The sequence below is a fragment of the Canis lupus genome, chromosome 16, assembly GCF_048164855.1.
Source record: "Canis lupus baileyi chromosome 16, mCanLup2.hap1, whole genome shotgun sequence".
Lineage (NCBI taxonomy): Eukaryota > Metazoa > Chordata > Mammalia > Carnivora > Canidae > Canis > Canis lupus.
In genome coordinates, this window is record NC_132853.1 from 9,054,841 (window position 1) to 9,077,419 (window position 22,579).

General features: G+C 59.4%; 1 protein-coding gene across 18 annotated transcripts in view; it reads left to right on the forward strand.

The window, feature by feature from the left end:
* Positions 1-19,700, forward strand: part of NTNG2 (netrin G2) — a 69,966-nt gene extending 50,266 nt beyond the window's left edge. For 4 of the 18 annotated variants that reach the window (XM_072778433.1, XM_072778436.1, XM_072778437.1 and 1 more), the window contains exons 5-14: positions 5,150-5,322; positions 9,071-9,097; positions 9,916-10,053; positions 10,305-10,525; positions 13,366-13,440; positions 14,893-14,994; positions 15,736-15,811; positions 16,377-16,544; positions 18,018-18,152; positions 18,713-19,700. In XM_072778433.1, the coding sequence (XP_072634534.1) occupies positions 5,150-5,322; positions 9,071-9,097; positions 9,916-10,053; positions 10,305-10,525; positions 13,366-13,440; positions 14,893-14,994; positions 15,736-15,811; positions 16,377-16,544; positions 18,018-18,152; positions 18,713-18,948 (1,351 nt within the window). In that variant the 3' untranslated portion in view covers positions 18,949-19,700. Of the gene's footprint in view, positions 1-5,149; positions 5,323-9,070; positions 9,098-9,915; positions 10,054-10,304; positions 10,526-13,365; positions 13,441-14,892; positions 16,067-16,306; positions 16,545-18,017; positions 18,153-18,712 lie in introns of those variants that run through there. The other 14 variants (XM_072778438.1, XM_072778439.1, XR_012008419.1 and 11 more) reach the window with 14 other exon arrangements.
* The last annotated feature ends 2,879 nt before the right edge of the window (positions 19,701-22,579 follow it).

Below are 22,579 nucleotides of genomic sequence, written 5' to 3' on the forward strand. Positions count from 1 at the left end.
TCGGCTAGGAATGGTGGAGAAGCCAAGATTACCTCTGGGAGAAGAGGCCTGAGGATGGTTGGCCAGCATGGGACTGGGCAGAGCTGGGGTCAGGGTCTGGAGTAGCCAGCTGCATGGCCTTGGCTTCTCCCCAACCAGGACCCCACGGGCCTGTCCAGCTCTGACACCACCAACTCCCTGCTATCATCCTTACAATATGCTTCTCAGATTCAGCTGGTCTTTATGCCTTTTTAACAAGCCAAGGTCAGTGTTATCGCCCAAAGTTGAGATGGCCATCTTTTCTTTATGTAGCTGATATCTAAAAATATCCCGTCCTCAGGCCAGAGGCATGGAGTACATTCCTGGTTCCACACAGCTGAGGTGTTCCTCTCCAGCTAGCTCAGTGGGATATTAAATAGGAATTCAGAAGGGAAAAAAAAAATCTTCTGAGGTCAAATACATTTTGCAAACAAACTTCTGTTAGACAAAGTCAGACAGGTTTTCTTTCCTGCAGGACTTGTCAGAGCCTGTCATATGCTAATGCATGCTGTGCATGGGGGCGATCAGGGAGGAGTGCTGACCAGTACAGTTAAGCACAGGACATCTCTTTGCCAAGGACTAGCTCTGGGGTCTAGTGTCCCTAGGAAGAAGTGTCGCCAGCGCCAACAGGTGCCTGCCCAACCCCCTGGGCCTTTCTGAGCGGCGAGCATGTGGTAGGCCCACAGCACGTATGTGGCCGTGGATTGGAGCTCCGGAGAAAGAGTGAAGTCCAGCTGTGTGCTCGACGGGGTCAATGCCCACGGCAGGGCTGGAGCTCAGAGTACAGACTTCAGCACCTGCTGACCCCACGGACGGGGCCTTGCGTCAGAATTCCCTTCCAGAGAATTCGGGAGACATCCCTGGACCCGAGAACTGAGTCATAAACAGCGGGTGCTATGTGACTTGGAGCAGGGTTTCCCACTCAGCGCCCCCTTCCGAGACCTGAGAGACCCACTTCTCTGTCCTCCCCCGGAGGAAAGGTGTGTGTGAGCTCAGCAACCAACTGCCCTCCCCACCCTGAACCTGACTGCCTGGCTTAAAATAACCTTTGTCATCTACTTACAAATGTAATAACTGCTCAAGACAAGGAACGTAGGAAACGAGCAATGTGACAAAAAGGAAAGTCCATTTATCATCCCGTCCCTTCTGACCTAGGACAACCACACTGGTAGCCAGACACATTTTCTGCTGGTTATTTGGATATGGCTATGTGTATTTTATTTTATTTTATTTTTAAAATTTATTTATGATAGTCACACAGAGAGAGAGAGAGAGAGAGAGAGAGGCAGAGACGCAGGCAGAGGGAGAAGCAGGCTCCATGCACCAGGAGCCCGATGTGGGATTCGATCCCGGGTCTCCAGGATCACGCCCTGGGCCAAAGACAGGCGCCAAACCGCTGCGCCACCCAGGGATCCCGCTGTGTGTATTTTAAATGTAACCAGAAGATGCATAGATTAGTCGGCCTGGGCTGCCGTAGCCGAATACCACACACCGGCTGGTTTAAACACTGGACGTTTTATTTTCGGATAGTTCTGGAGGCTGGAAGTCCCTGATCGGGGGGCTGGCAGGGGCTGGCTTCCTGGCTTGCAGACGTGTCCTCACATGGTGGGGAGACAGCTCTGGCGTCCCTCTTCTTCTAAGGGCACCGTCCCTAGCGGGTCAGGGCCCCACCCTTATGACCTCATTTAGCCTTAATTACTCCCAAGAGGCCCCATCTCCACAGAGCATCACCCTGAAGGTTAGAGCTTCAACACATGGAACTGGGGGGGGACACCACCAACCTCTAACACTACTGACATACAACTGGGGAACCTACTTTCTGGCAAACCCATATTCTCTCCCACGTTGGCTTGGGCGCTGCTGGAGTTGAATAGCTCTGAGTTCCAGTCTCCGCCGTATTTCTGGGCAGCCCTGCAACTCTGGGCAAGATGCTTACCCTCTCTGAGCCGCCTTTTCCTGGTCTGTGAAATGAAGGCGACAGGGGTACCCACTCTCAAGGTCATTAAGGTACTGCGTGAGATGCACACTGGCAGGCAGGAAGCTCTCAGCAAGTAGGGGCTTTTCATTTGTATTAGGAACATCCCCCACGGTTCGAGATAGCCTTTAACAACATGTTTGATCTGTTCTAATACTGTATTAAGAATATATTAATGGTAAATATGATAACATTCCAGAACACTATAATATTTCAATGCATTGATACACCTCCACATCCTTAACCGGTACACAGGATCGTCTGAGGGCAGTGAGAAGCTGCAAGAAGAAAGGCAGCCCTGGCCATTCCCACAGACCACAGGTTAACTAGGGGCTGCACGGCTGGGGGGGACCCGGGACAGACCAGGCAGGGAGTCCTGGCTCTGGAGGGTGGCCCCACACAGAGCTCTGGGCAGATGGAAGCAAAAGGGGACCTGAGGGGAGGCAGCAAGGGCCAAGACAAAGGGTGCGGCAGGCCTGGTGTGCAAAGATGGGGGACACAACGGTTACATATCCATTGTGTGGATGAATGAAGGCCGAGGGGAGACACCCCCGGAGGCCTCAAAGCAGACGGTGCAGAGTGAAAAGCAGTCCCCTGGAAGGTGAGGGATGAAGAGAAGGGAATTGTGAGCCAGAGAAGGAAACAGTCTGGGATGAGGGGAAGGCCACCCATGCCAGGCCTCACTGCTGGGCCTCCGTGCCTCCACCTGAGCCCAGGCCTCTCTTCTCTCCTGCCGGCCAACACCCAGCTGACCTCCCTGCCCTGCTCTGGCGCCCTAGACAGGGCATTCTCCACGGAGCCACCACGGTGATGTTAACTTTGCACTAGGGTGGATGGCCTCCAACCTCCCAGCGGCCTCTGTGTCCTGGGCTGGCCTCCTCCCACCTGCTGGGCTCCTTTCAGACCTCATGGGTGGGATTCTTCTCAGGCCTAAGGTCTTTCCTTCTGTTGTTGCACTTTCCAGAAGGTTCTCTCCTCCTTGTCTGGCAAACTCTTGATCCTTCAGGGGAGGGTCTGTTCTTCCTGGAAGCCTATCCTGCTCCCCCTAGGCTAAGTTAGGACCCCCCACCACCACCATGATACCCTCTCCTCTGTATGATGCTTGGGCACCTATAACAATCGCCATTAATTAAGGATTTGCTCAATGACTTTTGTCAAATTAATAGACTTCATGTTCTGAAGCAGTTTGAGGCTTACGGAAAATCAAACCCATGGTAGAGAGAGTTCCCAATAGCCCCGTCACCCTGGACACAGCTCCCCCTGTCACTACTGTTTGCACTAATGTGGTACATTTGTTACAGATGATGAGCAGTGATGTGTTATCATGAACCAGAGCCCACTGTTTACATCAGGGGTCATGTCAGGGTTGTCAGCTCAGTGGGTTTGGACAAATGCACAGTGTCCTGCATCCACCAAGAGAGTGTCACACAGAATCGCTTCGCTGGCCTGAAATACCCTCACGCTCCACCTGTTCCTCTATTCCTCTCTCCTCCCCTACCCCAGCCACTGGTTTCAATCATTGCCCTTCTAGACTGTATACTCCAGAGCAGGGCCCCACCTGATTTGTTGACCATTCCACTCTGTGTTCCCCAGCCCAGAGCCTGGCACATAACAGGTACCCTCTCTATTTTTTTGCATTTTTAAAATAAAAACAGGATTCTACTCAACACCTTATTCCACAAGTTGCGTTTTACAAATAATGACAATATACCTTGTATCAGAACCTAGAGAATGCCGGCTTTCTTTTTATTATGGGGGATTTCCAACATGCAGGTGCAAATACAGGACCTCCATATATACCTGTCCCCCGACTTGGCCAGCTATCAACTCGTGGTCTCCCTGCTTTCATCCCCATCTCCGGCCACCGTCTTCCTTTCCGTGTTATCCTGAAGCAAATCCCAGACACCAGATCATTTCATCTGTAAATGCCTCAGTGTGTATCTTGAAAAGAGCAGGGCTTTAAAAAACATAACCACACTGCCATCCCCGCACCTAATCAGCATTAATCTAAGATCATCAAATACGGTCTCCAGATTTCCAATTGCTTTGTGAACATTTGTCTATTTGAGTTTAGAGGTTGCAGTCAGCGGATGCCTTTGAGGCTTCTTTTGATCTGGTGCTCCCTCACTGGTTTTGGCCTCCTGCACTCCAGCTGGTCAAGAAGCTGGCTCGTCACTCCTGGAGTCCCCTCTGCCTGCATTTGGCCAACGGCGTCCTGCTGCTGTTGCTCTGTTCGTTCCTCTGCCTTCCATGTTTCCTGTGAATCCGTAGATGGAAGCGGAGGCTCCCTCAGGTTCAGGTTCAGGGTGTTTTGGTGCAACGGCTTCAGGGTGCCATGTGTCCTCGCGTCGGGAAGCTCTGGCTGGTTGGCTGTCGCCGTGAGATGGCAGGCTGCTGATGCTCAGAGCATAGAGCTGTTCACGAAGGCAGGGGTGGGGGGTGGCGGGGCTGCTACATGGCGACCTTCTAATCCTACCTTCCCTCTTTCATAATTAGCTGGATGCTTCTATAAAAAGAAACATCCCCTCATCCATAGTTGGTTACCCAGAGGTACAGTTTACACAGGACATGCTTCATTCTCTCCCTTTATTTACCGGATATCAGAATAATGAGCGGCCTATAAATATTTGAATGAATGAATGAATAATACATGTGTGGATGAACCGACAGGGGTTTGGGAGTTGGGGTTCTCTCCATCTGCCCTGGAGGGTGTGGGTGTGGGCGGAGGCATAGCCCTGGGCGGGGGCCAGGCCCACACGGGGAGGGCTCGTGAGCAGCTCTTGCTACCTGCCAGCCTGCCTCAGTCAGGAGCAGAGGGGATTAGGACTCAGCGTCTGGGTCAAGGTCACCAGCACCCCTGCCCTGGGAGGTGGGAAAGCCCTGGCAGCAGCATCAGGGCAGGGGGTGGAGGCCCATGGTAGGGGATCCAGGGGCAGCTTTATCTCTGGAAAGGTCTGAAATGGTGCTGCTCTCTGAAGAGCAGGGCGATCGGGGCATCTTTGTCCTGAAGGAGAGTTCCAGCAGGTGGGCGTGGTGGTGGCCTCCAGGGTCACCCTCCCAGCGCCCTCCCGGCTGGGCTCTCCCTCCCCCAGGGCAGTGCCCACCTGCCCCAGGTTCACTGACCTCTCTGGCCCTCTGTGTCCTCCCCCCGCCCAGGTGCAAGTGCAACCTGCACGCTAACCTGTGCTCTGTGCGGGAGGGCAGCCTGCAGTGTGAGTGTGAGCACAACACCACAGGCCCCGACTGCGGCAGGTGCAAGAGGAACTTCCGCACGCGGTCCTGGCGCGCCGGCTCCTACCTGCCGCTGCCCCACGGCTCTCCCAATGCCTGTACGTACCGCCAGGGTGCCCCTGCCCCTCCGCCCCGGCCCACGAGGCTGCGGTCTCCCCCACTCTTCGGCCCTGGGAGCTGTGGGTCACACACCCGTGCCCACCTGCCTCCTGTGACACCTAAGCCGCCCTTCCTGCCCCAGGGAACCCCAAGATGAGCTGCTCGGCATCTTTCCCACTGTCCTTCTGCTTCTTGACCCTGCGGGCTGGAGAGAAGGCACCCCTGGGCATCAGGAGGGGGTGGCGGAGACCCCTCACTGCAGGCTGTGGTTAGCAGCCCTGTCCCTCATAACCAGCCTCTTCAGGACATTTACAACCTGCCACGCAGGTACCACCTGCTGTGCCATCCCTGCCCCCTTGACCCTCAGAGTAGCCCCCAGAAGTGGGTCTCTTTCATCCCATCTTACAGAGGGGTCCTCTGAGGCCCTGGGCAGAGATCCCCCCACCCTCTGGGCCTCCTTCCTCTCCATGGTCCTCTCCTCCCACTCAGCCTTCCCGAGCCAGGGGAGTGCTCCATGGGGTGCACCCACATGGGTCTGCATTGTGAACACCACTTTGAGGGGCCCCACTCATCATCAGGGATCCTCGGCATAGTCCATGGATGTTTTCTTGAAATCACAGATCTCAGGGAGCCCCCAAGCTGCAGTGGGGAGTGGGGAGCTGGGGCTGGTCCCTAGGGTGGACTCTCCCTGACCAGCCCCCTGGTGACCTCGCTGATGTCTGACATTTGTCAGGCTCTTTGGCAGAGGCTGCACTAGGCACTTGGTGCACAGCTTCTCCCTCAGCGCGTACCACTGCCCCGTGGGTGTAATTATTATTCCCCCGTTCTCCAGACGAGCAAACTGAGGCCCAGCAGCCCTGGTCCAGCAGCGGCCAGTGCGCCAGCACTGGGCCCGATTCCAAAGCCAGAGCCGGGCGGCAGCCCCCCTGCCCCGGGACCACCCACCTGCTGGGCACCCCACAGGAGCTGCTCCATTGGCACCCTCCATCCACCAACCTGAAAGATTTATGTGGCTTTAGGCTGATCAAAGCTGAAAGCCTCACAGCGAGGCCATGACAGGCATGTCGTGCCTGTGCTGGGCGACAGGCCTTTGAAGGGGTGACTTGCCAGGCGCTCACAGCACTCTGGGCCTTCAAAGGCACCCAGAGCCCCGGGCGCTGACAGCCACCCCTCCCGGCTCCCTCCTCGACTGGCCAACCCATCTCTTTGTTGGAGCCACTGCTCCAGCCCTTTCTTTAGTGGCTGTCACCTCCCTCTGACTGGCAGCCTGCCTCCCGTCCTCTGTCCTGCGGCCTCCTCCTCCCCTGTCCACCCCACCTCCCGAAGGATCTGCCTGAGGTCTCCTGACTCACCCCTGCTCCGACCCGCAGGCTGCACGCTGCGGTGCCCACCCCGTGTCCAGCCCGCAGGGGGCAGATGCGCCTACGCACACACAGCCCACCTTGGCCCCTGGGCCCCCTCCCCTCCGTCCTGCGGGGCCAGGCAAAGCCCCTCTGTCTGGGGGAGCTCCTGGAGCCGGTCCCTGCTTCCCCAGAGTCCCCCCAACCTGCGAAGGAGGGCTTTCTCTGGAATGCCTGAGAGGAGAGCAGAGGTTGGAGGTGCCCCGTGTCCTCACGCTTTCTCATCCGGGACCCCCACCTTCTCTAGGACGGCAGGAGAAAACAGCCCCCAAGACACAGATGGAAACAAGTCCCAGGTTAATTTTGGGACTACCCTACCCCATGTCCCCATCTCAGGAAATGGCACCAGCACCGGGGGCCAGGCTGCAAGTGTAGGGGTCACTATGGATGCTAACCCTTGCCCACCACTGCCACCTCTCGGTCTCTGCATCCCTCCTCGCTGTGGCAAGAGCGACCCTCTCGTCAGGGCCCCACCAGTACATCCTCCCTATCCGTCCTCCCCATCCTCTCCATTGTCTCTGTCCTCCCAGTCTTCCTCATCCTCCCCGTCCTCTCAATCTTCCCCATCCTCCCAGTCCTCTGCATCCTCCCCGTCCTCCTCCTCTTCCTCCTCCCATACTCCCCATCCTCTCCGTCCTCTCTGTCCTCCTCGTCCTCCCAGTCCTCCCCATGCTCCCTGTCCTCCACGTGCTCTCTGCCCTCCCAGTCTTCCTTGTCCTCCTCGTCCTCTCAATCTTCCTCATCCTCTCAGTCCTCCCTGTCCTTCTCCTCCTCCTCCACCCGTGCTCCCCATCCTCTCTGTCCTCCCCGTCCTCAGTCCTCCTTGTCTTCCCCATGCTCTGTCCTCTCTGTGCTCTCTGCCCTCCCCGCCCTCTCTGTCCTCACAGTCTTCCTTGTCCTCCTCGTCCTGTCAATCTTCCCCATCCTCCCAGTCCTCTCCGTCCTCCTCCTTCTCCACCCATGCTCCCCATCCTCTTCATCATTCTCCCCATCCTCGCAGTCCTCCTTGTCCTCCCCATGTTCTCTGTCCTCCACGTCCTCAGTCCTCCTTATCCTCCCCATGCTCCCTGTCCTCCCCATCCTCTCAGTCCTCCCTGTCCTCCCCGTCCTCCTCATCCTCCCTGTCCTTGCTGTCCTCTCAGTCCTCCTCATCCTCTCCATGCTCTCTATCCTCCCCATGCTCCCTCTCCTCCCCATCCTCTCAGTCCTCCCTGTCCTCTCCATCCTCTCTGTCCTCCTAGTCCTCCCCATCCTCCCCTTCCTCTTCATCCTCCCCTTCCTCCTCCTCCTCCCCATCCCCCCCATCCTCCCCACGGCTGCAGGCATGGGGCCCTCCTCACTTGGGTGTCCTCAGAATCAAACCCTAACCCGGTCCAGCCCCCATGCCCTACACAAGGCCCCGTGAGATCACCCTCCTGGGCCTCCCTGGCTGTCCCCTGGGCTCACCCCGGGAGGTCTGTGTGCCACGCAGCCTGCTGTCCACACCACAGCCTCCCCCCCTCAACCCTGGAGGGCCTCCCAAGTCACGGAGGGGGTCTTCACCCTCTGGTCTTGGGAAAGCCTGGCACCAGTTCCTTTTTCTTGGGACTCATGTTCTTACCCTGGTCTCTCAAGACTCCCTGGTCAACCCCTGACCTTAGGCCTTCGTTGGCCCCCAGAGCTTGGACACACACATACAGAAAGGCCACTGCCCCTCAGAGCTGTGTGGCCTTGGACAGGTCATTTTACCCGGAGCCCTGTTTCCCCAATCCGTAGAATCAGGACCCTAGCGACCCCCTGTGGGGTTTTGCGAGGACTGAATTGCCCACGCGGAGCCCGTGCTGAGTACGTGCCTGGCACACGGCGTGCTCACATGCGGCAGCTGCTACGATTCTGTTTCTGTGAGTCCCTGGGCATTCTCTACCTCTCCCCAGATGGGAACCCACACTGTGCTTTCCCTCTGGTGACAAATTCCATCAGCGCCTCCAGTAAGCCTATCTGCCCCCGTGCTGGTGCCCCTCACGTTCTCTGACATCCCAGTGGGCCCCCCCAAAAGATCTCCCGCCTCCTTGGCCTGTGTGGGAGGGTCTGAGTGTCTAACATCGAAGACAATGGTGCATACAAAGCCCCCAGGGGAGTGTTTGACACTTACCCGCAGGTCCCCCAGGCTAAGTCATGGCTCTGAGACTCAGTTTCTCCATCTGCCAGATGAGCTAAGTAAGGCAGCCCATCCCTCTCAGGGTGGCTGTGGGGATGAAATGGGATAAACGGAGCCAGCCCTACATGTGGCCTCTAGGTCTCCATCCCCAGCCCTGCCACCCCCTGCCCCCTGCAGGGGAGGCCCTGTGACCCTCCTTCTCTCCCCCAGGTGCTGCTGCAGGCTCAGCTGTTGGCAGTAAGTATGCTCCAGATCCCCTGCCCTGGGGAAGGCCCCCGGTGCACGAGCCTCTTGACGACTCCCATCGCACCCCATTCACTCCGTCGCCTGTCCCTGCTCCCTCCTGTCCCCTGGCTGTGGCCTGCAGCCAGCACCTCCCACACTTCTCCCCTTGAGCTTCCTGGTCAGTGCTGCTTTGGAAAGGGCCCCACAACCCCTGGGTGAACTCCCCATGCCACCCTCTCCTCTCGGGCAAGAACGGGGATCCCTTCTTCCTGGCCAGAGGCAGAAGGCCCCCCCCGCAGCCTGACATTGGGGTTTGCCTGCCTTGGGGCAGCTTGCAGGTAAGCCGGGATCCTGCCACCTGCAGGCCAGCTCAGAGGGGGCAGACCATGGGACGGAGTGGGGGGGGGGGGGGCTCCAGGGAGGGTTGGGCGGGGGTGCCTGCAGGCTGACAAGTGGTCAGCAAGCTGCTGGCCCTCCAGTGCTCACAGCGCCAGGCACTGGCTAGTGGGGTACTTCTGGTACCCCACTTCCTCCTGGCATCCTCCCCCTGGGTGGGATCTGCCATCAGCTTTTAGAGTCAGCAGGAGAGGACTTGCCAGTGTCAGAGGCCAGCTGGTGGCCCACCTCATATTTCAGAAATGCTTGAGGGAGGGCCACGGCCCACCCTGGGCTGCTCCCTGCTGGGACCCCTGGAGGGGCAGAGAGGGTCCCAGAGGAAGCTGGATCCTGGAGGGGATGCTGGCCCACTTAGTGAGGCCAGAAGTCATTTCTCTGTGTTTCCCCCACACCTGCCAACTCCCCACCCTCTTGCTTTTCTCATCTCTTGCCAGGCATCAGCGGGCCCCAGAAAGACCCCATCCCCAAAGCCCCTGTGGCCACTGTGGCCATGAGAGGGGACCCCAGCACTCCTGCCCCCTCCACATCCACTGGGCAGGCCCCCATGGCCCCCAGCACCCCGCAGCCCACAGGTGGGTGCCCAGGTACAGCCCAGCTGCCCTGCTCTTCCCTACTTCCCACCAAGTCCCCGCCTCTGTTTGTGATGTGTGCTGCTGTAGGGGCATCAGCCCTGGGGCTTGGCTCTTAGAGTAGAGAACATTAGACCCTCGAGCCACGAGAATGTGGGGCTGAGGGGCCTCTAGGCTGTCTGGGCCCACCTGCCAGGAGATCTGGGGCTCACTTCAAGCCCCTGGATGCTTATTCCTCCCAAATCACCGCTCAGGAGGGTCCCAAGACTGGCATGGCCGAGAAGACAGGGTGACTGAGGAAGAGGGTAGTGCTGAGAGGCATCAAGACCACGCAAGGTTCACCCAAAGCCTGTCTCCCAGGGGAGCTCCTCCCTCAGTGCTCCACGAAGCTGGCCCACCACCCCACCCCCTGCTCTGCCTCCAGCACCCAAGCAGCCGACCCGTAGGAATGGTCAGCACAGAGTTAGCCAGGAAGGTGAGCTCCTCTAATCAGCAAGGCAGAAGGGCACCTCCGGGCCAGGCTGTGTAGACTAGGGACTACCAAGCATGTGAGGCAGGGCCAGGCCAGGGCCAGCATCCTGTCCCACATCAGCCACAGCAGCCCTTGGAGACACCTGCTGTCTGGTTTGAATTACCCTCCAAAGCTGGATTGGTGCGTATTCGAGGCCTGGGGTGTGGCCCTCTGGGTTTACCTGTCCCTGCCCGCTGCAAATGCCAGGAGTCTGAAAGGACGCATCCTTCCCAGAGAGTGTCAGGAGGCTGTGTCTAAGGGAATCCCTCCCAGCCCCAGCGAGGAAGGGGTGCTCCTGCAGTGTGTCCCAGCAGAGAGGAGATGGCAGGGGCTCCTCACTCCTGGGCAGTGCCATGACCCTTCCTATCTGCACACGGACATGTGGAGGGGCGGACAACATCTCCAATGGGCAGGAACTCCCCCCACCTTCAGCTGGGGAAGGGATCCACACTCAGCCTCTCCCCCCTTGGGACTCAGCCCTCTCCACGCTGGGTGAATGCTGTGGAAAAGTTGGCCTCATTCCTGGGCCATCTTGCTGAACCCCCCATAGGACCCGGAGGGTGACACAACCCAGCTCTTTGGATTTCTGCCCTCCACCCTTCTCCATAGAGGCATTTACAGGAGGCAGGGTCTAGTCAGGAGACTCAGGGATTTCAGGGGAGCCTCCTGGCCCAGGGATCCTCTTTGGGGTGAAAGACGTAAGCTGGCTCAGCCACCTGATCCTTGGCCAGTGCTTGTTTGTGCTAAGCCTGTGATGGGCAGAAAGGAGCCAAACTCTGTTATAGCAGGTGCCATGTCTGCATGCAAACAGTGGCCTGTCTGGGTGGGAGACCAAATGCTCTATCACCACACACACACACACACACACACACACACACACACACACACACTGAGAAACCTTGAATCCATTTTCTAAGCTGCTTCTGATTTGGTGCAAGTGGTATAGGCAGCCTCACAGCTGGAAGCTAAGGAGAGAGTCCAGGGCCAGGGCAGCGAGTCAGGGCGAGGTGGGCTTGAATCGTGAGGGTCCCCAAGACCCAAGTGGCGAGAAAGGGCACTGCTCAAGCATTCAGTGGGTTGTAGTCAGCTTTGCATGCTAAGCCCAGTGCCAGGCAGCAGGGTGCTCAGGGGAGAAGGTGGCTCCAGCACCACAGCCAATGGCCCGAGCAGCCCATGTCTCCGGGGCCGTTGCTCCTCTTAGTAACTAAAGCCTGTGCCCTGGGCCCCACGTACCCGGACCCCCGCTAATAATGACAATCACTCCAGGTGTCAGAGCGTGGACCTCTCTTGGGCTCACAGCTCTCAGATAGGCAGTTCCTGGCCCCACAGGTGAGGATGCTAAGGCTTAGGAAGAAGCAGCTGGATTTCACAGTGTGTAAATTATACTTCAATAAAGCTGTTTAAAAAGAAAGAGGCAACTGCTGGAGGTAATAGGATTACAAAGGCGCCCAGACAGGTTTCGAACTCAGGGCTCACGGACTCCAGAGGCGAGGTGCCCCCTTGGCCACCCAGTGCTGCCACCCCGCAGCCTCAGAGGCCGTAGGCTGGTGCCTGTCTTTAAAACTCGGCTGGTATAGCTCCCCGATTCCAAAGGAACAAACGGGGCCTCCATCTGGCCTTGGCACACAACAGAGGCCGTTGCGAGACTGTTCCTCCTGCACACCTGAGCGTGCCCCAGAGAGCCCAGCCAGAGGTCTCTCTTGCCCCCAGATAGGTCCCAAGTCCCCCCTTTGCCTCCCAACAGGTGCTCCAGGCTCTTTGGCCAGAGTCCAGCTGGGCCTGTGAACCTCTGGCCCAGATGTTTCTCCCTCCAGCCAATGTCAAGCTGTCTGGAGGGCAGGGGCTGCCGGGCAGGAAAAGCTGCTCAAGACCACTAATCCTCCCCCACAGAGGGTGGTGGGAGAAAAGGCTCCAAAGCAAAAAGCCTTCGGGGCGGGTTTTATTGCGGCTCTAATTAAGCCCTTGCCAATTTGGGCCGTGTAGCCTGCTCTCCTCATTGAGCACCATATTAATGTCAATTTGATGTCCAAAGGCTCCCAGCTCCCAGCTGGAAAGTCTCCTGCATTTTTTAGCTGGTAGGTTTTCTTTTTCTCCCCACCAACCAGCATCGTGCGTAATCCCTTTAAGAAGCGGAAAGAATCTGATTTCTCCCCTGTCCCTCTGGGTTTGTCCTTTGAAATTCAGCGCAGAGCCATGCCTCGCCTTCGCCAGCCCAGCCTGCTTCCCCAGCTTTGTGTCCAGTGAGTCTAGGAGATAGGCACCCGGGGTTGACTCACACTGGGGTCCCGGGTGAGAACGGGTCCTGGCCGTGGGTTGGTGGAGGGGCTCTGGTCCCCACACTGGTGATGGACCAGAAGCCTTCGAGAACCCTTCTGGACATTTTGATGACTCATGTCCCCCTTTACAGTCACTAGCCAGGGACTTCAGCACAGAGAGGTCTGGGCCCAGACACGGGACCGGGTCCAACTCTACCCTCAGTAGGAATGGGGACAACACAGGGAGTTTGGAAGAGTCGGGTAAATCAGGTGTCCCACTGAAGGAAGGACTACCCAAAGCACGCAGATTCTCGGGCTCTCCCCACTCCCCTTATCTGGCTTCAAGTCCACGTGTGCCCTCCACAGGCTGTAGTTGTGTAGATGCTGCCTCTCCAGTAGATTTGGACCCACTCCCATTTGGCCAGTTTAGATAGAGCCGCTGCTTTCACTGCTGCTGCTGCTAAAGGCGTGTGATGCCTCCATGTGTCTCCAGGACCCCCCAGCCCCACCCAGTCACATAACTGGGTTTCTTCTCTTCTTTCCCCCAAGAGTGGATCGGGCCATCTACCGCTGCCCCCCTTGGGGAGAGCTACCCCTGGCCCCAGATGGCCTCCACTGCAGAAGGTATGGGGGGCAGGGCCTCCAGGGGCATTAGACAACCCCCCACCCCAGAAAGCTCCTTAGACCGCAGGCCCCTCCCTCTTTAGTGGAGGTAGCAGGTGCATGAGGTGGAACTGGGGTGGGAGGGGACCCTGTGGGAGCAGAGGGGGAGGGGCCTTGGAGCTCTACCTGCCCCCACCCCAACTCTCACCTTTCTAGAGATGCTCCCCCTCAAGGGCTTTGGAGCCAAGTGTAGAGTCTGCCCTGATAACAGGAATCCTGTCCTGCCAGTGTCAGCCACAGGACACTGGGGACAGGGATGGAGCTCAGAGTCAGTGCAGGAGCCAGGTGATAGACCCAGACCGAGGGGCTGGCTATGGGTAGATGAAAGAAGATAGCGCATTCCAGGTGGCAGGGACAGCTAGGGCAAAGGCTTGGTGGGGGGATGGCAGTGAGCAGGGCAGGGGGTGTCTTAGAAGGCACTGGATACCTAGCGCAGAGCCTCAGTCTCCCATAGCGGTGGGAGGAGACACGCGTGGGCCTGTTGGTAGCCGCAGATGGACGTGCGCAGGAAGCACACAGGGCCTTGCTCGACTCTCTGAGAAGGGAGCCTGTACCCATCCCAGCTCACCTGTTCCCTGGCCATTAGGTCCTAATGCCTGTGTGGACCACCCCGGCCCCACACCTCCCGCCCCTCTGGGAGCAGCGAGCAGGGCTCTGAGCGCCCTCTGCTGGCAGGCAGTTCTGGAGCTGGAACCGCACTCAGGGGCTGCAGTTCCCAGCGACCAGCAGGCGCTGAGTGGGGTACCCTCCCTGGTGATGGAGCTCCTGGAACCATCACTTCCCTGCCCTGGACCAACCAGGGCACCGCAGGCTCCCAGAGGGAAGCCGAACTGACTTTGCTGCCAGGACAGCGTCATGCTCACTCACCAAGATAGGGCCGAGGCCCCAGTGGGTTCCACGCGGAAGGCAGGCCAGGTCTGTGCTCATGGCTCACAACCCCTGCAAGCAGGGAATCCGTGGATAGTAAAGGACGCACTTTGGCTGGAGCAGAGAGGTTGCTTCAGAAAGGTAGCTGCCAAAAAGCCTTGTGAGCCAGGTCCACACTCTTAATGCTCACGGGAGTTAGGACAGGAGAGGGGAGAGCAAAGTGATATCTGCATTCAGTCAAAAAAAAAAATCAGCTTCAGCAAAGCATCTTGCACGTTGTCAGGGGATGCTGGAGGTAGAGAAGTAATGTGGGAGAATTAATACATGAGTGTGTACGTGGTTTCCGGAGGGACACCAAAGGCAGGGCTGCTTCCACATACTCCTAGATGTGCCATGTCCCCTCAAATCTGAGCAGGTGACAAGGCTGCCCCAGCGCATGCCCAGGGCACGGTGGAAGCCTTTGTCGGGCCTTCCCTGGGCCCTGACAGCCTGCCCTGGGCAGCTGGACCATGGCGACGAAGGAGGCTTATTTCTCATCTCTCCAAGCTGTGGGCACCTCGGCCGCTGCCCCTGCCCCTGCCCCAGCCTCCAAACCTTTCCAGCTCAAGCCCAAATCTGCTCAAGTGGTGCCCATTGAAGAGTTCCAAGGTAAGAGGAAGGTCCCCGGGCCAGACCAGCCCTCCTCCACCACCTCTCCCCTCGCCTCCATTGGAAAACAATGATGCAGGACGAAGGACCCAGGCCTGGCTCAGAAAACCCTCCTGGAGTAGCTGGGTCAAGGTGAAACCAAGCCTCTCTTCCCTCCGTCCTCCCTCCCCAAGGGAGCTGGGAGCAGGTATGAGTCAGAAGCACAGTGGGCAGGCACAGGGCAGGCAGAGCGGCTACCAGAAATAGCCTGTCCTGGCTCCCCTGGGAGGTGTGGCCCAGGGGCTCGTCTCAGTTGAAGCAAGAGCTGGGACACAGGGGTCACTGACACTACTCCTTGAGACACCTGGATGCCTCACCGGCTTATTGTGCCTGGAGGGACAGGTGAGAAGGGGGCAGGTCCAGGAGGCCCAAGGTGTGGCATGCCCGCTGTCGCCTCCCGGGCACGGCTCTGAGGCTCGTTTCTCCAAGGTTTCTCCTGCCCTTGACCACCAAGGGACAGCCGCCTCCTTGGGCAGGGAGCAAAGCCCTGGGTCTTCACGATGCCTTGTCTGGGCAGTCATAGGACTCGCCCAGTCCCCAGAGCAGGGGGAGGGCTGGAGGAGACGGCAGGGTGGCACAGAGATCCCTGTCCTCATTTTGGAGCCGTGCACGGGCAGGAAGAGTCTGAAGCCAGGCCGAGACGACCAGGAGGCAAAACGAGATGCCCCGGGGCACGAACCCTAAGATGGCATTCATTCTCAGGGTTGTGCAAGAGGAGGCCCTCTGGTGCCAATCAGATTTGCAGAACAGCTCAGGCTAATAATAAAAGGTCTGGCAGGTGGGCGTTTTCCTTCCAACCATCTTCCAAAGCAGCATGTGGAGGAAGCTCCTGGCCCATTCCATCCTGCCTGGCTCGCGTGCATGCATCTGTCCCTCACTGAGTCCCGGGGTACGAGGCCATGAACCCAGGCACTGTCCTTCGAGCTCACGCTGGCCGCAGGACCCATCCTCCCTGCATGAATCACCTCCAGCCACCCCGGCATCTGTTGGGAATCCTTCTGGGAGCACCTCACCCTGGCGCCCCGCCAGGCAGGTGCTGGTCCCCTGGCCCTCCCTGGATTCCTGCCCCCAGGGCCAGGGGGGAACTGGTGGGTGGGGCCAACACTGGTCCTCGCTCTGGCCCAAAGCGGGACACGCCTGCCTCCTCCCAAATGGTACCGAAGTGCTGTTGGAGGCCCGTGACACCCTCCTGTGCCAGGTCCTGCCTCCCTGCATGTCGGGGGGCTGGTCTGTCCTCGCCCTGTGCCTCAGTTTCCCCTAATACACGGTGCAGGGGGTGGCAGGAAGGCACAGTCTCCCTTGGCTCACTGACCCGTGGTGTTTCTCACGCTCGGCCGGCCCAGACTGTGAGTGCTACGGCCACTCCAACCGCTGCAGCTACATCGACTTCCTAAACGTGGTGACCTGTGTCAGCTGCAAGCACAACACGCGAGGCCAGCACTGCCAGCACTGCCGTCTGGGCTACTACCGGAACGGCTCCGCCGAGCTGGACGACGAGAACGTGTGCATCGGTGAGCCCCCGGGCGGCGGCCGGGGAAGGGGCGCAGGGGGCGGGGACCGCGGGGGCGGAGCTAGCGGCGAAGGGCGGGGCGAGGGCGGGGTCCGGAGACCCTGGAGCCTGCCCCGGGGGAGCCCCGGGAGAATTTCATTTGGGGGAGGGGAGGCCCATTTCCGTTAGGCGTCTTCCAAGGACAGAGGCTTGCGGAATCGGCTTTGTTAGTAACCCACCCCTGCCGGTCATCCCCACAGGCACTGGAAATTCAGAACCACTAGTTAGAGTCAAAGACCGGTTCTGGAGCTTGCTGTGTGCCTCAGTTTCCCCGCTTGTAAAATGCGGAAGTGGATTAGACCAAAGGTTTTCAACTCCGTTTTGGGGCCGAAGCTTTTCTTCCAATGAAGTTCTTCTAATGCTTTATAAGCAGAGGCCCAGCTTATAAGACCCAATGGGTACTCGGTCTGCTCTCTTCAGACTCTGCTGCAGGACTGGCCGGCCTTGGGATAGAGAAACAATCCCTGGGGGGCCCGGGCAGGGGCAGGACAACCTGAAAGGCCAAACCCATGGCCTCGGCCGACACCCACCAGCCTGGAAGGGCTGCCCACCGCCCCTGCCTCTCTCTCCAGTGGAGGTCACTGCTCAGTCCTAGGTGCCCAGCCCCCTGGGCACCCCACTGCCTATCCTCCACCCACCACCAGGTCAGCTCTGACTTCACAGAGGAAGAGCTGCACGCAAGGCTGGAGCCCCTTGTCAGTCTGGATTATGGCACTGGCCTTCAGAGAATTCCATCAACTCTAAAGTTATCCAAAGAGAATTGTGCTGCCCGGGTCACACCGGCCAGCTGCAGGCACAGGGTGGGGCCTCTGGATCCCAGGAGAAGCGTTCCCCCCTCCCAATACCCTCCTCACCCGGGCCCAGCTCTGGGCTTCAAGGACTCCCCGAGTGGGGACATGTTTGCCCTCTCCCGCAGAGCAGATGCCCCAGGAAACCAACTGGGAAGGGGCTAGGGGGAGGCTGCAAGCCTCTGGGGCTGCTCCTCCATCCGTCCTGAAGAGGAGATGCAGGTGCGGCTACAGCCCCCCAAACCCCTAATCGGATGCCCTGCCTCTGATGAGGCTCCTCCCACCTGTGAAGAATCTTACAGCCCTTTGGAGCTGGGAAGGATCAGCGCTCCCTCCAGTTACACGGACGGAGACGCAGGCCCAGAGAGGTGTTGGGGCTGCCCCAGCGCCAGAGCCAGGGAGAGGGCATGGGAAATGGAAGCTAGAGAAACAAGTCAGTACAGTCTTCCCTCAAGATCTGGACACTCGGGCAGCCGTGGGCTCACGTGGACATGGTGTGGGGTGCACCACCGGGGGAAGTGCGGGGAGCCGGCTGGAGGGATGCGGCCCTGGGCCAGGAGGGATGCGGCCCTGGGCCAGGTGGGGGTCCGTGCCCCGAGGACGCCCACGGGTTGTCCTGACCACACGCCATGCACGTGTCCGTCCAGAGTGTAACTGCAACCAGATCGGCTCCGTGCACGACCGGTGCAACGAGACCGGCTTCTGCGAGTGCCGCGAGGGCGCAGCGGGCCCCAAGTGCGACGACTGCCTCCCCACGCACTATTGGCGGCAGGGCTGCTACCGTGAGTGCAAGCTGGGCGGGCGGGGCTCGTGTTGTGGGTGGGGCCAGGGGCGTGGTCCAGGATGGAAGGAGGGGCCTGCTGTTTGGGGGCGGAGAGTGGGTTGCGGGTGGGGCCAGGGGCGGGGTCCGGGGCGGCGGGCGGGGCCTGATGCGACAGGAGAATGGGGTGGGTGTCAGGGAGGTCGGGGGTTGGCTGAGATGGGAGGTGGAGGCAAAGGTGGAGCTGGCGGTTGGTGGGACTTGGCTGGCCCCGACGAGTTTGTGGGGAGGGAGGAAGGGAGGCTGTCCGAGAAGATGATGGGCCGGCGCCTGGGGAGGGGGATGGAAGGGCCCTCCAGGCACAGGGAGCAGCAGGGGCAAAGCTCTGGAGGAGAGGGAGCAGGTGCGTCCCAAGGCCGGGGGCAGTGGCGGGAAAAAGAGCAGGGCCAGGCCTCGCCGGGGGCGTTTCGCACCAAGTGCGCCCTGAGCCTCCAACACCCGCTGGCCCGTCTCAGTCGCCGAAGCTCCAACGAGGTGGGTGGACGGGCCACCGCCCGCGTTAACTGCCCCTCCGCCCCGCAGCCAACGTGTGCGACGACGACCAGCTGCTCTGCCAGAACGGCGGCACCTGCCTGCAGAACCAGCGCTGCGCCTGCCCGCGCGGCTACACCGGCGTGCGCTGCGAGCAGCCCCGCTGCGACCCCGCCGCCGAGGACGGCGGCCTGGACTGCGACCGCGCGCCCGGGGCGGCCCCGCGCCCCGCCACCCTGCTCGGCTGCCTGCTGCTGCTGGGGCTGGCCGCCCGCCTGGGCTGCTGAGCCCGGCCCGGAGGACCCTGCGCCCGGGGAGCCGGGAGGGTGGTGCCCGGGGTGCGGAGGCAGGCGTCCGAGGCCGGGGCGGCGAGAAGGGTGCGGCCCGAGCCGCTCCCAGGTGCTACTCCGCAGAGTCCTCCCGCCTCCTCCCCCGCGGCCAGTGGCCCCGCCCCGCCCCGCCCCGCCCCGGCCCGCCCCGCCCCGGCACTGCCCTCCGCCGCCGCGGGGGGGCGCTGTGCGGCCCCGGCCCCAGCAGCCCGCGGCTTGGGTCTTAGTTTTTCTTTTGTATCACCCGCCGCCCCCACCCTTTTCTTCGCTGGCGGTGGGAAGGGGGTGGGGGGGGCGGGGAGAAACGCTGCTCACCTCCACGCCTCCAGGTCCCGCCTCCCAACACGCGCACACACACACACGCACACGCACACACACACACACACACTCTCACGCGCGCGACTGTTGCGGAGACCCCCTGCGCCCGTCCCTGGCTTACCGTCGGCGGGAGGACCTGGAGGTCCAGATGCCTACAACTCTTCTTTCTTTGTTTTCCTTTGCAACAACCCACCAGACTCCGTGAGGCCTGGTGACCAAGGAACTCACCGTCTGGGGGAGGGAGTTAGGAAGGAGGGTTGGGAGGGCTGCAAACTGTTTTGTAGAGAACTATTTTTGTTTGTATTGATCGTCCCGCGTCAGGAGGACATAAACCGCTGCAGGTGGTTGATGGTGTATAATCCGACGGAGTAAAGAGTCTGCTCACTGCTGCCTCCAGGGCCTGTTTTCTGTGTTCCTTTACACCCGGCAGGTTTGGAGCGTTAGGAAGCCCACAAAGTAGTCTTGGAGAACCCCTTCCCCTGTGAAGGCCACCACCTGCGCGGGCCTTCCTGTGCCTTAGACCGGGAGGGCCCCTCCCCGCAGGTGTGGTTAGCGGAGCCCCTTAACCCCAGCCGTGACCCACATTAGGAGCTTCCTCTCCGTCCTTTCCCTTAAAAAAAAAAAAAAAATCCAAAGTTTATTGGCGCTTTTCCTCAGCTGTCCTTGAATTGTAAAGCACATGGTGGATGTTGGCATCATTGCTGAGAAATCCAAGGGAAGGGAACTAACTGGTGGTTTATAAATCAGGATGGATGTGTCTCTGAGACCCGTGGGACCCCCAGCCTCAGGCCTGCTGTCTGCTGCTTCAGCCTCCCTCCAGCACTCCATGCTGGAATCTTCATGGAGTCTGCAGCTGGCCACCCTCTCCTTCCCCTTCCCCTCCCAAAGATCACCCACGGGGAGGCCAAGGGGACGCAGGGGCAGCCTGGGAGTTGTGAGAGGACACTCTGAAGAATGGGGTCCGTTAGCTGAGGCCCTGTGCCATGGGAGGGTTCCTCGGGTCTCTCCTGCCCTTGGGTGCTTTTACTTTCCCCTTGCTGACTCTCAAGAAGGTCCAGATTTGTCCCAGAAGCTTCTCAGCACCATGGGTCAGTGCTGGCTCCTAGCTGCTCCTAGCTGCTCCTGCAGCACCCACCTGCAGTCACCTCCTGGCACCTGCAGCCACTCTACCCAGGCTGAGAAGTTTAGACCTGCCCCCCACCAACCCTGCTCAAATCCCCAAAGCAAGGTGAGCAAATCAGTTCAACAAAACTTGGCCTTGAGGACATCCTATCAATCCTGATATGAAACAGGATTCCAGGCCCCTCAAGGCCAGAGGCCAACCCTGCTACCCCTCTTGGCATCCATCCCCCACACCAGGTTGCAGAGCTCAGCTCCCAGCCCCTAAAGGAAGTGCCTTCCCTCAGGCCCCCCTGGTTTCTTCACCTTCTTCCTTACAGCACCCCAGGGAAAACCAGACATTCCAGGGCTCCTGGTGTACAGGGGTGGGCATGTGACACAGTTCAGGCCAATGAAATGTAACCAGGAGTGATGAGTGGGGCTTCTGGAAAGGTCCTTAGAAGCCCTGCTCCTCTCTACCCCCCACCAAGGTTTATTTGGCCCAGTATGGGGACCCGCCCTGCTCTCTTGCCCCTCCCCTGGTGCTCAGCCAGCAGGAGGGAGGGGCCCTCTGGCAACCCCGGTGCTGTGAGGGCATCCTTCTCAGGATGGTGGAGCCGAGGAACTCAGCAGAGCCAAGCTCACCAGGCCTGCCTGCCAACCTCTGCACTTCTTCATGTGTGAGAAAAAATAAATCTTGATGTGATTAAAACACTGGAATTGGGCTTTTCTGTTTCATGCAGACTTACCAGTTCCTAAGCTATCGACTCTCCCCCCACCACCACCTACCCCCGCGCCCGCCACAATCCGCTGAGGCCAGAGACACTGACACCCTCTGTCTCTCGGCTGCAGCACCCCCAACACTGCCGCTGACGCTGACGAGGACAACCCATTACAGCATTGGGCCAGGGTACCTGCTGGCTGCGATTTGCAAACAATGGCCCCTTCCTCCTCCTCCTCACAGGGTTAAACTACAAAGGCATCCCAGTAACATACCCCCAAACACACACACACACACACACACACACACACACACACACACACACACGGTGGTTCCCATGTGAGAAGCAGAACTTGCGACAGGGGTTCAGGCGTGCATTTTCTGAGATGGTGAGAGAATTAGGATGTGAGGCAGGAGAAGGCCCAGCACCGATGTTTCTCCTCAGCCAGGTCCACTGAGGGGCTCTGGACCATGCACCACATCTGGGCAAGCGGCAGCTTCAAGTCATTGGTCTCATGCTGCTTTGGGGGGGCTGCAGTATCGCCCCCCCACCCCGTACAGGAGGTGGGAGGCCGTAAGGCCAACACAGCAAGGTGGAGGGCGCTCCCATAAAGGGGCTCTGGGCTGGGCACCAACACCTCTCCTGCACTTGCACACACGCAAGCACACTCTTCCCTTTGTGTCGCCCTGGGTGTGTGCCTGGAAGAGTCCCGGGGATCTAGGAGGAAGGGGCCTCTGTGGGCAGCACTCAGCCAGCCCAGCACTGTGTCAGCCCCCCTGGGACTGCTCCCAGCAGAGGCAGGGAGGTGGAGAGCATCATAAATGAGAGCAGTGGCCCCAGTCCCTGACCTTGGCCGGAGGGTGGAGGAAGAGTTGCCAGCGACCATTTGGAAAACTCTGACATTTTCCAGGCAGCAGGGAGAAGGAGAAAACAAGGTTAGCCGGCCCGGAAGCCATAGCCCAGCCTCCCTTAAACAGCACATCCTGGCCCCGAGATCGGGTTTTGACACCTGCTTCTGAAAGGCCAAGGTATCCAAGGCTTGGATAGCAGCCGGCATCCTTGGGCACAGGGTACAGGAAATGCTCGTCTTCATCCTAGGACAGGTTTCTCAACCTCCGTGCCTTTGACATTAGGGCTGGCTACCCAGGGGCTCGGCAGGAGGCTGTCAGCATCGGGGCCTTGGCCTCCAGCCACTAGATGCCAGTAGCACCTCCTCCTCTGTGCAAAAACTAAAAGTGCCTCCAGGCACCAGGGGTTGGGGGCAAAAATCGCCACCCCCCAGTTGAGAACCACTGCCCTAGGCAGAAGGGACTGTCATACCCATTTCACAGAAGGGAAGGGGAGGTCCAGCAAGGGAGGCAAGGGGAGAAGGAACTGGCCTGAAATCACACTTCTAAGCCCGGGGGGAGGAGCTGAGTCCAGAGCCCAGCATTTAACGCAGGGCCACAGGG